Below are 15,637 nucleotides of genomic sequence, written 5' to 3'. Positions count from 1 at the left end.
TGGACCATGACTTTTCCAAGTATCTAGTGGGGACAAGACCATGGTTGTTCTGCCACCCATAGGTCTAAAAAGCTACCAGAGGACCATATAAATGAGTTCTTCAAAAAGGTTATGTACTTGGAGTCATACAAGCCTATAATTTACCTAGTACCTGGTCCAGATTGTTGGGTGAAAACTGCATCTCCTGACATTGACCCACCTCAGTTCAAAGAAGACAAGAAGGGACCAACAGAAGAGAAAAGGAAGAAAGGAAGGTTTGAGCCTCCTCAAGAAAACTAGACATCAATGATGGCTACTATAACTTGTAGTAACTGCAAGTTGCATGGCCACAAATACACCAGTTGTGGGAAGCCACTGAGGCATGATCTGCAAATTAGGAGGAACGAGCATATGGTATGTTCTTTCCGACTCCCTTCTCTGTCTCATCGTTCATTATTTAACATTGATTAGGAAGAATAATTACAGGAAAACAGAATAGTCCCTGCATGGCAGCAAGGTGGTAGTTCAACATCTGTTTCAAGGGGTTCATCTGCTGCTGCTTCAAGGGGTTCATCTGCTGCTGCTTCAAGGGGTTCATGTGCTGCATCTAGTGCTGGTGCAAGAAGAGGTGCAAAAAGAGGTGCAAGAAACTTCAATCCTCCAAGAGGTACTGTAGAAGATTCAAGTAGGCCAAAGAGGACAAGATACATGAGCTCAAGGATGGAGGGTGTACTTTTATGCGAGTGGGAACTACCGAGAGTTCATATTTCACTATGTATGCCATTTATGATATTGAACTTAAGTATTGCTACGTTGAACCTATTTAACTATGTGTCCGAGTGAATGTGCACTTTATCTATGACATTTATGATATTGAAAAATTCATGCCATAAGTTCAAATCAGAAATTCAGTACTGCAAATTCAGTTCGAATTCATGCCATAAGTTCAAACTCTAGTCTTGGAGATAAACTGGATAATTCAGTACAAATTCAACCATTACAACAGTACAGTGCCATAAGTTCTTATTACATAATTAAAATTCATCACAGATCTCCTTCAACTTCTTGATCTTCTCCTTATAGCCATGCTTCTGTTTAATCAAATCAGAAACGATGTACTCCAGCTTTTTCTTCTCTTGCATCAATTGGTCTCTCTCTACCACAAGCTGGTCCCTCTCCTTCGCTGCCTTTGCCCTAAGAACCTGATGTAGATTGGTGCAACCATGGTCTGCCAACTGTTTCTTCTCAATCTCCTCTTTCAGATCACTAAGAGCCAACCTAGCATTGCCCAACTCACTAATAGCCTCCTCCTTGTCAGCCACCATTTTTGTAAAATCTAGTTTGAAAATTCTAAGTTGTTCCTCCATCTTCCTCTTTTCTCCAATTACTCTGAAATTTTCTTCACCAAGCTTAAGATTGTCTCTGATCTCCTCGTTTTCTTTGTCATACACGCTCCACAATTTAGCTATGCAGAACTGCATAGCCAGTGACCACTAAGGGTCTATCCACTCAAGATAGCTACACTTTTGTTCTGCCTAAAATTCAAACAAAATTCAACAACAAATATATGTTTTACTGATTATAATATCAACAATTTAATAGGTCATAATTTTGTACTGACCGTAACAATTTTTCACACTAGTAAGCAACATACCTCCTCCTTTGCACAAGCAAGAAAATGTCGGCCACTGTCCATAGATTGAAATGCAACTAGCCTGAGGCAAGGCTCTAGATGCACACAACGAGCAGAGAGTTTGTGAGCAATGCCACTCCATTCATAGCATGGGATAGTCCTAGGAAGGTAATAATTGAACAAATAATTGAGTTATTAAGAAATCCCCAAATGAAGAACCCTAAACCTAACCATAAATGCCGAATCCCCAAGTGAACTTACCTGGCTAGTCACTGACTCGTCTTCTGAAGAACAACTTGACCCCTCGCTCCAAGAAACCACGACGGAGCGGCGGACGACGGCGAGTCAACGGTGGTGGCGGCGGTGGGCGTCGTGGTGGAGACCGAGCGGGAGTTCTGTTCTGGTTTGTACCGACCAGTGACCCGTGTGGTCCACTCATACACGTGGAAGAAACGGCCGTCTACGTCCGTTAGATGGCGCGCGCCAGCCCACGCCATGTCGACCCGACAGGTCGGCCCCACCTGTAGGTTTGGCTATTTTCGACGCCAAATCGGCCCGTTAGTGCTCCGCGTTACTCATTAGGCTAAAAACGGTGGTTCTTTGTGACCTCGATGAAATGTGGTACTCACTAGTTACCCTATCCCCAACTATGGTAGTTTTGGGTAAATAACTCGTTTTTTCTTTCGACCCGTCACTTTTTTTCACCATCACATCAATATCCAACAACCACCGTCATGTTGCATCATGTTCATCTTGTTCCTCCCGCATGGTGGTTCCACCTTCCCTGCAGCCTACCCCGCCCCATCCTCCTACCTCCACCTTATGCAGCCGGCGGGCGGTACCATGCACCGCCTCGCCCTTCCCCCATAGTCGTTGTTGGCCACCGCCCGACCATCCCCTTTAAGCCCTGCACAACAAATGAAAACTCAGCCGATCCCCTGCATCCTTACCTTTAAGATAGATAATTGGGCTATGAATGAGCATATGACTTATCACTAAGATAATGTGCGTAGTTAGGATTTTCGGTTAGGGGACCAATCCCCCTGCTTTCAACCAATTTGCAGAAAAAAATTGAGGCGCTTAGATGAGATTTTTGTAGCCCTCCCCCCTTTTCAAACACCGATGATTTACCTTTTGCCCTCCGTAGGAAGATATCAGGTTTGTTTGGTTGTTTGGTTCCATGCTTGAAGCTATCGACCACAAAAATTGATGTTGACATCAGTGATGGGGATACCCATAATAGGTAGGCCAATGAAGTGACTATTTATTAAAAACACAAGGGCCCGTAAGATGTGCTAGCCCAACTTAAATCTCGAACCACCTTTAATTTACTAGGACAACACTCAAGAAATTTAGCTTTCAAACTGAAGTTGTATCACGCACTTGGACGCAGCAAAGTCACTCGGCCATCCGAAGCACTCGGATGGGAGAAGTGGAACAGTTACTAGCATTTGTTCCTTAAATTCCTATAACGCTGCAAACGTAAGGAAAACAACTCCGAGAGCTCGAGACGTAGGGTCGTTACCTCTTTAAAGAGGGGCCTAAACTCGTAAAACCCTTGTGTTACATCTGCGCCGTAGCCAGATCCAGCCTTATTCTTACCCCTATTCTCTGCTGCCGGGTTTATCTCTATGACATTCAGTGGTGTCCTCTATTTGGATCTTGTCCAATTTTTTAGTACGGCGCAACCCCAAATAGCTTTGCATGTTGGTTTCTTAGCCCATTTTTGGCAAGTGGTTGGACGCTGAATCTTCCGCAATTATTTGGTGCGTCAATATTGGCATAGCGAGCACAAAAAAATTCCAAACGGACCCATCATTTAGCTCCGTGAGTGCATACTAGTATATAATTTATCAAAAGAATGAATTAGAAAGTTTATTTGTCCAACAATTCTATAATAGAAAGGTTTAATTTATCAATTGTTAGTTCATATGTATCCATAAATATCGTTGGTCAGTTGGCTTTATCAGTTTTGAGTTTCGATTTGCACTCACAATTGAACCTCCAAGGCAAAATCATAGTGCCTCGATGGATTGTTCTGCCCCATGCACGCGATGCTAGCCCCCGCTTCGTTGACACACCCCTCCGCCCTATGCCAACATGGTGGCATGCGTTATCGGCTTCTGCTTTGCTGTACGCTAAGGTTCGCCATCGCGGTGTGGTTAGATCCCTCAATCACCTTGACGGTACGAAGTCCCGTTAGATCCCTTGGTAAAGTCCTTGGTGAGGTCATGAGATTGAGGGTGGAGCCTGCAAGCACAATTTATCCAGATTCGGACCTTCGAAGAGTAATATCATACATCCCGCTTTCTCTTATTACTATGTGGATGGGGTTTCTTGTGTGAGGGGTTACCGTGGAGATGCCGATGACCACTCAGAGTTGTTCTTCTCTCGGAGCATGGTTAATAGTATAGCCAACTGCTGACTATAAGTAGTCTTATAGCCCGTCTTATAGCTAACTTGTATAATAGTTGGCTATAAAAAAGTACTACTTTTATCATATATGGCCCACCTTTCATTCACAAAGCACCTAGGAGCACGTGTTAGAGCTGGCTCTTCACGAAGAGTCCGCTTCCCTTCTCTCACCTCTTTTATCTCATGCAACTCAGCAAAAACATAGTATTTTAATCCTTACAGCCCGCTGACTATATCTTATTGTACTTGCTCTTAGATGAGATGCTCTCGGGCTTCCATGCCTCACCTCGTATAAACCGAGGAGGTTAGAGTTTTACATGAGGATATGTGATCTAGGCCGTCCTCCTCCTTGTTTTGAGGAGCAAGTCGACACAAGGTCAGCTTCGTCCTCATTGGACCCTTCCTTTTACTGATCCGGTTTGGTTAACCATCCCGGGGTCTTTGACCCGTCACACAACGTCCATCCTCCGGCTGCGCCAGTGCTAAGATAGATAAATAGTGGGGCTGGTTCTTCTTCGTGGGCTCATGCACCTGGTCCACAGCCCTGCCCTGCCGACCTCGATCTCGCCAATCACCACCGCACCGCACCGCACCGGCGCCACCAGCGTCGCCTCCCCGGCGCCACGCATTAAATGCCCGCCATTGCCACCCACTCCGCCAAAAGCGCGCCTCGTACATCGCGCACCCCCTCCCCCGTCAGTCGTCACTCCACCCGCCACAACCGCTCGCCGTCCGTCCACCGCCGTCACACCCACCAGCTCAGCTCAACCGCAGTGCGCTCCCCGCTCCTCCCTCTGCCCGGCCGTGCCGTTTGACCTCGCGCCCGTCCCGACGTCCCGTCGCTCTCCATGGTCCGTGCTCCCTGCTCCGCCCTGCCCTGACGCGCGCTGCACTGCACCGCACCGCACGTAGCCCCCGCTGCCCGCCCGCCGAGGACGGCGACCTCCCCCCCGCCTCTCCCCGCAGTTACTCGCCTGTCCCGCGGGAAAAAAGCTCCTCCCTCGCCCTCGCCCTCGCCCATCCCCTGCTCGATAAATGTCCGCAATGGCAATGCAGCTCCACGCCCGCCATTAATGCCCTCCCTCCCTTTCTCGGCAGCTTCTCGGTCAGAGATTCCACCCCGCTCGCGCCGTTGCCCTGCTCGATCTGCTCTGCTTCCGCTCCGCTGGGAGCCTTTTTCCCTGGGCTGGGCGCCTTGGAGGCATCTGCCTGTCCCCTTCCCTCTCGTGTTCCCCTGCCCGCCCACGCCCACGCCCACGCCCTCGCCTCGCAGCCTGTCCAAAAAGTTTCAATCTTGGAGCCACCCTCTTATTGTTATCCCCCCTCCCCCTCCCTCTCCTCCTCTCTCTCTCTCTCTCTCATCCAGCCACCCCTCTCCTTCCCTTGGCCCTTGCTGTCCTCTCCAATAAAAGCTTCCGCGTCTCAGCCATCTCCAGTCCAGTCCACCACCCGTGTGCTGAACGGGATTGAATTTTGGCCGGAGCCTTCGGGTTCAGCTTTCCAGGTACCTCTACCCAGCGCCAACCAATTTCTTCTTCTTTTCGTAGCAGTAAGAATTCTCTCTCTGCTCTTCTCTGATTGCTCCAAGGAAAAAAAAACTAAAATGCAGGTGCTCGAGGCGCGCGCCGGGTGATTCCGTTCTCCAAAGCTTCCGGCGTCTCGGAGGTAATTTCTTACTCGCCGGGAAGTTACCGGATTTTGGTGGCACCCGCGGAGCCAATTCCGGCCATGATCTTGTATTTTGTGCCGCCTGCTGAATGGATGGATGGAACACCCGCAAGAGTCCAACTCCAAGCGGCTTTTTCTTTGGATGCCCTCCGGCGCCGATTTCGATTCTCAGGAATCAGGCCAGGTGAATTGACGCCGGGCCCCTCCGCGATCTTGCATTTGCAGGCGTGCGTACGTTTCGGCGGTGCTGAGAGACGGAGCCGCCATTGCCGAGGGAAAGAGAGAGGAGAATGGAGGGGCGGGGGAGGCGGCCGCGGAGCCCGGAGCGGCGGAGACCGCCGGCGAGGAAGGTGCCGGTGGTGTACTACCTCACGCGGAGCCGGCACCTCGAGCACCCGCACTTCGTCGAGGTCCCGGCGCCCTCCTCCTCCGAGGGGCTCTACCTCAGAGGTCAGTGCACGGACGCCGCCAGCCACCACATGGCCGTCGTCAGCCTTCTCGTACGAGCTTCTTTAATGGCGATTGATTGATTGATTGGATGATTGATTGCTCTGGTGCGCAGATGTGATTCACCACCTCAACATGGTGCGCGGCAAGGGCATGGCCTCCATGTACTCCTGGTCCTGCAAGAGGTAAACGAAGCAACCAAGCGTAATTCTCTGGATCTTCTGAACTCTATGAGTTGTCTGAACTTTGGTGAGCTTGACGAGAAGTTCTCTGAATTTTTGAGGTCTCTGAAATTTTCAGGAGCTACAAGAACGGATTCGTGTGGCACGATCTCGCGGAGGACGACCTGGTCCTCCCGGCGACCGACGGCGAGTACGTGCTCAAGGGCTCCGAGATCCTGGACCAACCTTCTTCAGGTAAAATATTTTGTTCCGTCCGAGCTGCCATTTGCTCTTGTGAACCTCGGCTATGAGCTTCAGTGCTGAATGTCGTTGCCATACCATCTTTTGCCTGTTTGTTCAAATACACAGGTCAATTTCACCATGGCAGCAATGGCAACCAGAAGCAGCAGAGCAGGGTGAGAGAGGGTAATACAAGGCTGCCTTTGTCAAGGGAGGCTTCCTTCTCCTCCTCCCCACCTAGTGTGACAGTTAGAGAAGCCAAGCCTCGGCGCGCGCCTTCGGTGCCATCGCGGGATGAGGACGACTCCCCCTCGCCGTGCCGGGGTACCTCCTCGGAGACAATGTCGCCGGAGTCGGAGCCTCAGAGGACTGTCATGTCAAGGGTGACTCCGGCTGAATTCAGGGTTTTCAAGCCCACCGGTTTGATGGATGCCGCAACTCAAACCGATGACCTCAGGAGGAGATCCGCTCGGAGAGTACCCGAGATGCACAAGAAGAGTCTGAGCACCGATCATGATGCTGTGGTTCGTGATGTCACCGAGTACCGGCAGCAGAGCCATGCTCGCCGGTCGGCCGAGCTCCAGGGGATCTCCCGGGATGTCATGTCCCACTGTGCCACCCCATTGAGTATGGCCTCAACCCATGGCAAGTCTGAGAGCTTAGAGTCGTTGATACGTGCCGACAACGCGTCAACGAACAGCTTCAGGATCCTTGAAGAGGACGACATTGTCGTGCCGACCTGCCCGAAGCTGAGGCCGGCGAATGTGCTGATGCAGCTCATCACCTGTGGTTCACTTTCAGTGAAAGACCATGACAGCATTGGCCTTGTTGGGGCTTACAAGCCAAGGTTTCCAAACCTGAAGTTCCCATCTCCGCTGATCTCTCGCTCCATGATGATGGGCGAGCTCGATTACCTATCGGAGAATCCGAGATTTATAGGCACTCGGATGGAAGATAAGGAGTATTTTAGTGGGAGCATTATTGAGACCAAGACGCAGAGAGATGTTCCCGTTGAGAGGCACTCGGCGCTTAAGCGGTCCTCTTCCTACAATGCAGAAAGGTAAAATTCAGTGCTTCCACGTTACATTTCGGTTGTGCTTAAATAACTTAGAGTTTATAAATTTCACCTTAGTGTCATAGTGTGCTTAGATAGTTTAAGGCTACCTGTGTTATACTTGAGCTATTTTCAGTTGTCATTCAAAATTTGTGGCTAATTCTGTAGAGATTTTGTTGTCGCGGAAAAATACTTGACAGCTTCACACTTTACCACCGTAGAATGCATTTGGTCCTTGTGTTTTTTAGCATGCCAACTTAGTTTCTATTGATTGGATGCTTCATTTTGTAAGATCATTTGTATTTTGTAGTCATGAGATGTTACTAGCGTTCGAAATATGGATATTAAAGCTGAACTTTTGCACTGATTGCTCATTGAAGAGAAAGGAGAGGGGTAGGGTAGGCTGGGCTCGGAGAATTTAGAGACAGGAAAAGAGCCACGTACCATATAAATTTTATGAATGCAAGGACCATTGCCTTTCCGTCATTTAGTGATCCCCAGACTCTAGACGAGGCCATTTTGCAGTTTAGCTCGGTGCCAACGGCACTACAGTTCTATCTTGCCATCCTGCAGCTGGCATCTGGCATCCATGTAGCAAACAAAATAACAAAGTACAGGGAATCTACTGAAGAAAACCGAGATCGGGGCATCGCAAAATTGGTAAATATGCCGAGCACGAGAGAGAGGAAACTTTACATTTCGCTTTAGTAGTTTTGTTTCGAACGGCGCCATACATTTTTCTGAACTAGGAAGAGTTTTATACATGGTTTGCCTTGTACAAACTGTGGTTAGTAGGCAAAGAACATGAGTGGATTGGTTTGGTGTCAATCAGGAGGAGTTACTGAGAGTAAGGATGAAGAATTTCTTCTGAAAATTTGGCCCCCAAAACCAAAAGAGCAGCCTTTTTTTGTCACTACTCCAATTGTACTGTTTTAATTCTGTGCCAGCAGCTTCACTTCTTCATTGCCAGCCACAACACGAGCTACTTGTCAGATGTAGTGTAGAGGACCACACTACATATCTGTCTGGCAAGATTCTTCAGTTGCTCAACTGAAAAATGTAGCAGATATCCATCCTATTGCTTCATACTGTTGAACAGTGTTTGTTGCTATCCTAAAAGAGTTGTCACTGTTATAGAGGGACCGATCCCGATCCGTGAGCTGCCGCTGCGAGTACTGGCGCAGTTCATGCGCCTATCCCGATCACGGCTGGACCATGTGTTTCTTCCCTCCTGTTAGCATCCAAAAAATTTAGGTAGCATACGTCTGAATTCAGCAGGAGATTTGGTCATTGGCACAACAGTCGTTTCAGAGGCAGTAACTTCTTGTCATTTGCCTAGTTTCATCGGTTTTCAGTTAATTCATTCATGTGGTGTTCTTAACCATGAACAAATCCTGCAGGGGTGGCGAGAACCTCTGCGAATGCGCGGGGCCCGACGAGGAAGACACGGCGCCGCGCTCGAGGTGCCTGCCCCGGACGCCGATACTGTCATCATTCCTGCACCCGAAGAGCGAGGCGCAGCAGAAGTCCCCGGTATCGGACTGCCGGAGGAGCTCCTCGGCCGGGCCGGACTCGATAGACGGCGGGAGCAAGCGGTTCACCGACGCCCCGGGGTCGAGGGCGGAGTCCTTCAGGAAGGAGAACAAGGAGAAGCTCGTCAAGATCGAGGAAAGTTAAGTGCTCCATCCTTTTGTCACTGCACTGGGTATGCACTCGAGGCTTTGATTTCCCCATTGCAACATATCCTAAGAACCCTCGCGATATGCGACGATGATATTGAGGGTTTTTGTTGTGGATCGTGTGTGCAGGCTGTCGTCGGGAGCTCGTGTCGTGATCCAGTGCACCGTGCCCTGCGACGATGATGACGACGATGCGTTCTGAAGCCTCCTGGACAGACTTGCAGCTGACTTGGCCGCGTGACTTGGCGTTCTCTTTGCTTCTTTAGATGATGATGAGTTACTGACGGATTCGTGTTTTCTTTGTTGAGATGTGCATGTTAGCTTTATTCTTCAGGCGTGATGTAATTTTTCTGTTCTTTGTTGAAATTTTGTCCTCGTTGTCAGTTGTAGTAAGTGCCTGTTAATGCCATTTTGTGCTTGTTAATGCTAAAGCTTTATGGTTTAATCTGTGCTTACCAGAATTATGTGTGCTCACAGGTGTTTTTTGCATTAAAAAAATCACCGGAAACAGGAAATGCACGTTTAAGTTTTTTTGCAGCATAAGAAATGCCTGTGTTTCAGGAAATGCACATTTTTTTAATTATGTACGTTTATGAAAAATACTAAACCTATATATATATATATATATATATATATATATATATATATATATATATATATATATATATATATATATTTAGGTGTATATAAAACATGTACAATGTGTATGAAAATATTAGATATCAGATCATAATTTTTTTTAAATGTTAATCCTGTATTTGGAAAATGTTAAATGTGTAATAGAAATAGTTTTAGATCTATATCATAAACTTACAATATGTCTAAAAAGGATAGATATCAAAACATATTTTTGATAGACAAACAGTTCTATTTATGTAAAACGTTAAACATGTATAGAAATGTACAACTTGTATACAAGTATAGACATCAAGACATTTGTTTGAAAAAAACGATCATGCACTAAAAAATGTTAAACATGTATTAGTTCTTGACGTACATAAAAAATATACATGTGTAAGAAAATATGTAGGCATGTGTTAAAAATAAAGATAAATCAAAATGAATAAACAAAAAACAAATCTAAAAGTAAATCAAGAAACCAGAGGAAAACTAGTACATGGAAAAGATAAAAAGAAACAAATAAAACGCCAAAACAAAAGGAAATCAAGAAACAAACAGAAAACGAAGGACGAACAAAAAAAACGTGAAAACTGCAAAAGGAAGAATGAAAACATGTACAAAACCAGGGAAAACCCCCCAAAAAACGATGAAGAAACAAAGGAAACCAAACAAACCTAAAAATAAAATAAAACTCGAAGAAAACCAGAGGTAACATAGCCATCGAGCGACCGAGCGAATGAACAAACGTGCGAAAATGGGCTGGCACAAGCGTTCAGGTGGGTTGGCACAAACGTTCTTACCCTTTCTTTGTTCGGTCGCTCGTTTTCTTTTCTTCTGGCTCCGCTTGCTCAGAAAAAAAGGCTATGATTTGGAAATCATGATTAAATAAAAAAATATCAAAATATTGAAATAACAGTGTGAGCTCAAAAAATTTAATGAAATAAAAATAATCAAAAAATTGAAAAAAAATGTTCATGAACTATGAAAAACTGCATGAAACTTATAAAATTTTCACATTTTTTCATTGTTTATAAATTGTCCGCAGATTGCAGGAATATTTGCAGTTTAAGAAACCTTCACGAATTTACAAAGAAATCTCCAATTTTTAAAATCATATATGCGGTTTTATAAAAATTCCCGCATTTGCTAAGAAAATAAAGGATTTCAGAAAATATTACCATGCATTAATTACATCCTCTCACTTCAAGTGGTTAACGGTAATGATTATCATGCTGAAAGGATCAGCTCGGGACTCCATAGGGAGTGGGAGACGGATCACAAAAAAAATAGTTCCTCCGTTCTAATTTTTTTGTTTTAGATTTGTTTAGATATGAATATACCTAGTCATATTTTAGTATTTAGATAATTCATTTTTAGACAAATCTAAGATAATTTTTTTAAGACGGAGCGAGTATATACCATGGTCCATGGATACCTAATAACCCTACAAGGAGGGTCATGCCGAGAATAGGAAACAATCGTGCCCAAAAAAGTTTCCGAGTTGATAAACGTTGATAGTAGAGAATGGTATGAAGAAATTATCAAGGATCTATGCTTGCCGGTTAGGCATGCTGCCCAACCAACACTTAATACCCCGCTTGCTCCGAAAAAGGCTTTTCCTCCGCTTTGTATTACAAAGCAAGTAATCGAACCATAGAGGGATAGATGCTGGCGCGGAAGGAGCACAATCACGCCTAAAAGAAACAGTAGAGAAAGAGCAAAAGAAATAAATGCCGTCAACGGCGGATCAACAAAAACGGAGAAGCCTTGCGACCGCTGCGTCCACCGGGGATCTTCCACTAGGCTGCAAGACTCCGAAGCACCGACACCAATCAACACCTCCAAGAAGGGCGACGATGACGACGCTGCTGCCAAAGGTTTCCCCCGGTACACGACGAGGCGAGAGGAAGGGTAGCCCCCGACGCCCTCCCGGAAGGTCAGGTGGCACCCACAGGCGCCACCGCGCCAGTGTTGGCCATGCCGATCGGGGTTTCCCGTGATCCCAACCCGCACCTCGGGCGCTCCGGAGCCTGCCACGAAACCAACCATCACCCTGCGCCAACGCGGTCTTGAGGGGCCCATGCCGTCTCACCACGGCACCCGAAGTGAGGACAACACGACGATGATTCGGAGTCGGGACTAGGGCAACAACACCATCGACATGCGAGAGGGCTCCACCGTGAGTGACGGTAGCCGTCCGGATGCAATAGCAGGAGCATATCAGGCCCGCGGGCCCACGGGCCCGGCCGAGCCCTCATAGGCTCGTAAAGCTCCCGCCCTTGCGCTGTTGCAGGCACGTCGTCGGTGCGGCCGCCCCACATCTGAACCGCTCCTCCTCCTCACCACACAACAGACAACGAGGCCACGTCGGGGGGCCGGGCCGCTAGAACCCAGATGGGGCCTGCTGGGCCTAGATCTGGGCCGGGGGCGCGACCACCCTGCGCCACCCCGCCGCAAAGCGGCAGCTGTTGGAATTATGCCCTAGAGGCAATAATAAATGTATAGTTATTATTATAATTCCTGTATCAAGATAATAGTTTATTATCCATGCTATAATTGTATTGAATGAAGACTCATTTACATGTGTGGATACATAGACAAAACACCGTCCCTAGCATGCCTCTAGTTGGCTAGCCAGTTGATCGATGATAGTCAGTGTCTTCTGATTATGAACAAGGTGTTGTTGCTTGATAACTGGATCACGTCATTGGGAGAATCACGTGATGGACTAGACCCAAACTAATAGACGTAGCATGTTTATCGTGTCATTTTGTTGCTACTGTTTTCTGCGTGTCAAGTATTTATTCCTATGACCATGAGATCATATAAACTCACTGACACCGGAGGAATGCTTTGTGTGTATCAAACGTCGCAACGTAACTGGGTGACTATAAAGATGCTCTACAGGTATCTCCGAAGGTGTCAGTTGAGTTAGTATGGATCAAGACTGGGATTTGTCACTCCGTGTGACGGAGAGGTATCTCGGGGCCCACTCGGTAATGCAACATCACACACAAGCCTTGCAAGCAATGTAACTTAGTGTAAGTTGCGGGATCTTGTATTACGGAACGAGTAAAGAGACTTGCCGGTAAACGAGGTTGAAATAGGTATACGGATACTGACGATCGAATCTCGGGCAAGTAACATATCGAAGGACAAAGGGAATGACATACGGGATTATACGAATCCTTGGCACTGAGGTTCAAACGATAAGATCTTCGTAGAATATGTAGGATCCAATATGGGCATCCAGGTCCCGCTGTTGGATATTGACCGAGGAGTCTCTCGGGTCATGTCTACATAGTTCTCGAACCCGCAGGGTCTGCACACTTAAGGTTCGACGTTGTTTTATGCGTATTTGAGTTATATGGTTGGTTACCGAATGTTGTTCGGAGTCCCGGATGAGATCACGGACGTCACGAGGGTTTCCGGAATAGTCCGGAAACGAAGATTGATATATAGGATGACCTCATTTGATTACCGGAAGGTTTTCGGAGTTACCGGGAATGTACCGGGAATGACGAATGGGTTCCGGGAGTTCACCGGAGGGGGGCAACCCACTCCGGGGAAGCCCATAGGCATTTGGGGGGGGGGGTCACACCAGCCCTTAGTGGGCTGGTGGGACAGCCCACCAATCCCCTATGCGCCAAGAGAGAAAAAATCAAAGGAAAAAAAAGGAAGAAGTGGGAAGGGGGAAGGACTCCCTCCCACCAAACCAAGTAGGACTCGGTTTGGGGGGGGGGGAGAGTCCTCCCCCCTGGCTTGGCCGACCCCTTGGGGATCCCTTGGACCCCAAGGCAAGATCCCCCTCCCTCCTCCTATATATATGGGGCTTTTAGGGCAGATTTGAGACGACTTTCTCACGGCTGCCCGACCACATACCTCCATAGTTTTTCCTCTAGATCGTGTTTCTGCGGAGCTCGGGCGGAGCCCTGCTGAGACAAGATCATCACCAACCTCCGGAGCGCCGTCACGCTGCCGGAGAACTCTTCTACCTCTCCGTCTCTCTTGCTGGATCAAGAAGGCCGAGATCATCGTCGAGCTGTACGTGTGCTGAACGCGGAGGTGCCGTCCGTTCGGTACTAGATCGTGGGACTGATCGCGGGATTGTTCGCGGGGCGGATCGAGGGACGTGAGGACGTTCCACTACATCAACCGCGTTCTCTAACGCTTCTGCTGTACGATCTACAAGGGTACGTAGATCACTCATCCCCTCTCGTAGATGGACATCACCATGATAGGTCTTCGTGCGCGTAGGAAAATTTTTGTTTCCCATGCGACGTTTCCCTTCAGTGGCATCATGAGCTAGGTTCATGCGTAGATGTCTTCTCGAGTAGAACACAAAAGGTTTTGTGGGCGGTGATGTGCGTTTTGCTGCCCTCCTTAGTCTTTTCTTGATTCCGCGGTATTGTTGGATTGAAGCGGCTTGGACCGACATTACTCGTACGCTTACGAGAGACTAGTTTCATCGTTACGAGTAACCCCCTTTGCTCAAAGATGACTGGCAAGTGACGGTTTCTCCAACTTTAGTTGAATCGGATTTGACCGAGGAGGTCCTTGGATGAGGTTAAATAGCAACTCATATATCTCCGTTGTGGTGTTTGCGTAAGTAAGATGCGATCCTACTAGATACCCTTGGTCACCACGTAAAACATGCAACAACAAAATTAGAGGACGTCTAACTTGTTTTTGCAGGGTATGATTGTGATGTGATATGGCCAATGATGTGATGTGATATATTGGATGTATGAGATGATCATGTTGTAATAGAAATATCGACTTGCACGTCGATGGTACGGCAACCGGCAGGAGCCATAGGGTTGTCTTTATACTAACATATGTGCTTGCAGATGCGTTTACTATTTTGCTAGGATGTAGCTTTAGTAGTAATAGCATAAGTAGCACGACAACCCCGATGGCAACACGTTGATGGATGATCATGGTGTGGCGCCGGTGAGAAGAAGATCGTGCCGGTGCTTTGGTGATGGAGATCAAGAAGCACGTGATGATGGCCATATCATGTCACTTATGAATTGCATGTGATGTTAATCCTTTTATGCACCTTATTTTGCTTAGAACGACGGTAGCATTATAAGGTGATCTCTCACTAAAATTTCAAGACGAAATTGTGTTCTCCCCGACTGTGCACCGTTGCTACAGTTCGTCGTTTCGAGACACCACGTGATGATCGGGTGTGATAGACTCAACGTTCACATACAACGGGTGCAAAACAGTTGCGCACGCGGAACACTCGGGTTAAGCTTGACGAGCCTAGCATGTGCAGACATGGCCTCGGAACACATGAGACCGAAAGGTCGATCATGAATCATATAGCTGATATGATTAGCATAGGGATGCTTACCACTGAAACTACTCTCGACTCACGTGATGATCGGACTTGGGATAGTGTAAGTGGATCATGAACCACTCAAATGACTAGAGAGATGTACTTTTTGAGTGGGAGTTTGGCATATAATTTGATTAAGTTGAACTCTAATTATCTTGAACATAGTCTAAGTCCACTTTGAATGTATTTGTGTTGTAGATCATGGCTCACGCAAGTGTCATCCTGAATTTTAATACGTTCCTAGAGAAAGCTAAGTTGAAAGATGATGGAAGCAACTTTGTAGACTGGGCTCGTAATCTTAAGCTAATCTTACAAGCTGGAAAGAAGGATTATGTCCTTAATGCTGCGCTAGGAGATGAACCACCCGCTACGGCTGATCAGGATGTTAAGAAC

At 47.2% G+C, this 15,637-nt stretch overlaps 1 protein-coding gene across 2 annotated transcripts; it reads left to right on the top strand.

The window, feature by feature from the left end:
* The first annotated feature begins 4,582 nt into the window (after positions 1-4,582).
* LOC123447229 (protein SOSEKI 3) lies at positions 4,583-9,721 on the top strand. Of its 2 annotated transcripts, none has more exons than XM_045123813.1 (8): positions 4,583-5,531; positions 5,637-5,692; positions 5,921-6,145; positions 6,258-6,327; positions 6,443-6,558; positions 6,673-7,603; positions 8,998-9,302; positions 9,406-9,721. In XM_045123813.1, the coding sequence occupies exons 3-7, from the start codon at positions 5,986-5,988 to the stop codon at positions 9,272-9,274; spliced, it is 1,554 nt and encodes a 517-aa protein (XP_044979748.1). In that variant the 5' UTR covers positions 4,583-5,531; positions 5,637-5,692; positions 5,921-5,985; the 3' UTR covers positions 9,275-9,302; positions 9,406-9,721. The 2 variants fall into 2 exon arrangements, with proteins under 2 accessions (XP_044979748.1, XP_044979747.1); XM_045123812.1 differs by having other exon boundaries at positions 4,594-5,531; positions 8,998-9,270.
* The last annotated feature ends 5,916 nt before the right edge of the window (positions 9,722-15,637 follow it).

The sequence above is a fragment of the Hordeum vulgare genome, chromosome 4H (genome assembly GCF_904849725.1).
Source record: "Hordeum vulgare subsp. vulgare chromosome 4H, MorexV3_pseudomolecules_assembly, whole genome shotgun sequence".
NCBI classification, from domain to species: domain Eukaryota; kingdom Viridiplantae; phylum Streptophyta; class Magnoliopsida; order Poales; family Poaceae; genus Hordeum; species Hordeum vulgare.
Note: the sequence above shows the minus strand (reverse complement) of the source record. Positions and strands in the feature narration are given on the sequence as shown.

Excerpts from the sequence above, each read along its gene's own strand:
- LOC123447229 (XM_045123812.1), top strand. The coding sequence starts at position 5,986 with ATGGAGGGGCGGGGGAGGCGGCCGCGGAGCCCGGAGCGGCGGAGACCG. Across the intron at positions 6,559-6,672 it reads CCTGGACCAACCTTCTTCAG|GTCAATTTCACCATGGCAGC; the intron begins GTAAAATATTTT and ends TCAAATACACAG. Across the intron at positions 9,271-9,405 it reads CTCGTCAAGATCGAGGAAAG|GCTGTCGTCGGGAGCTCGTG; the intron begins TTAAGTGCTCCA and ends TCGTGTGTGCAG.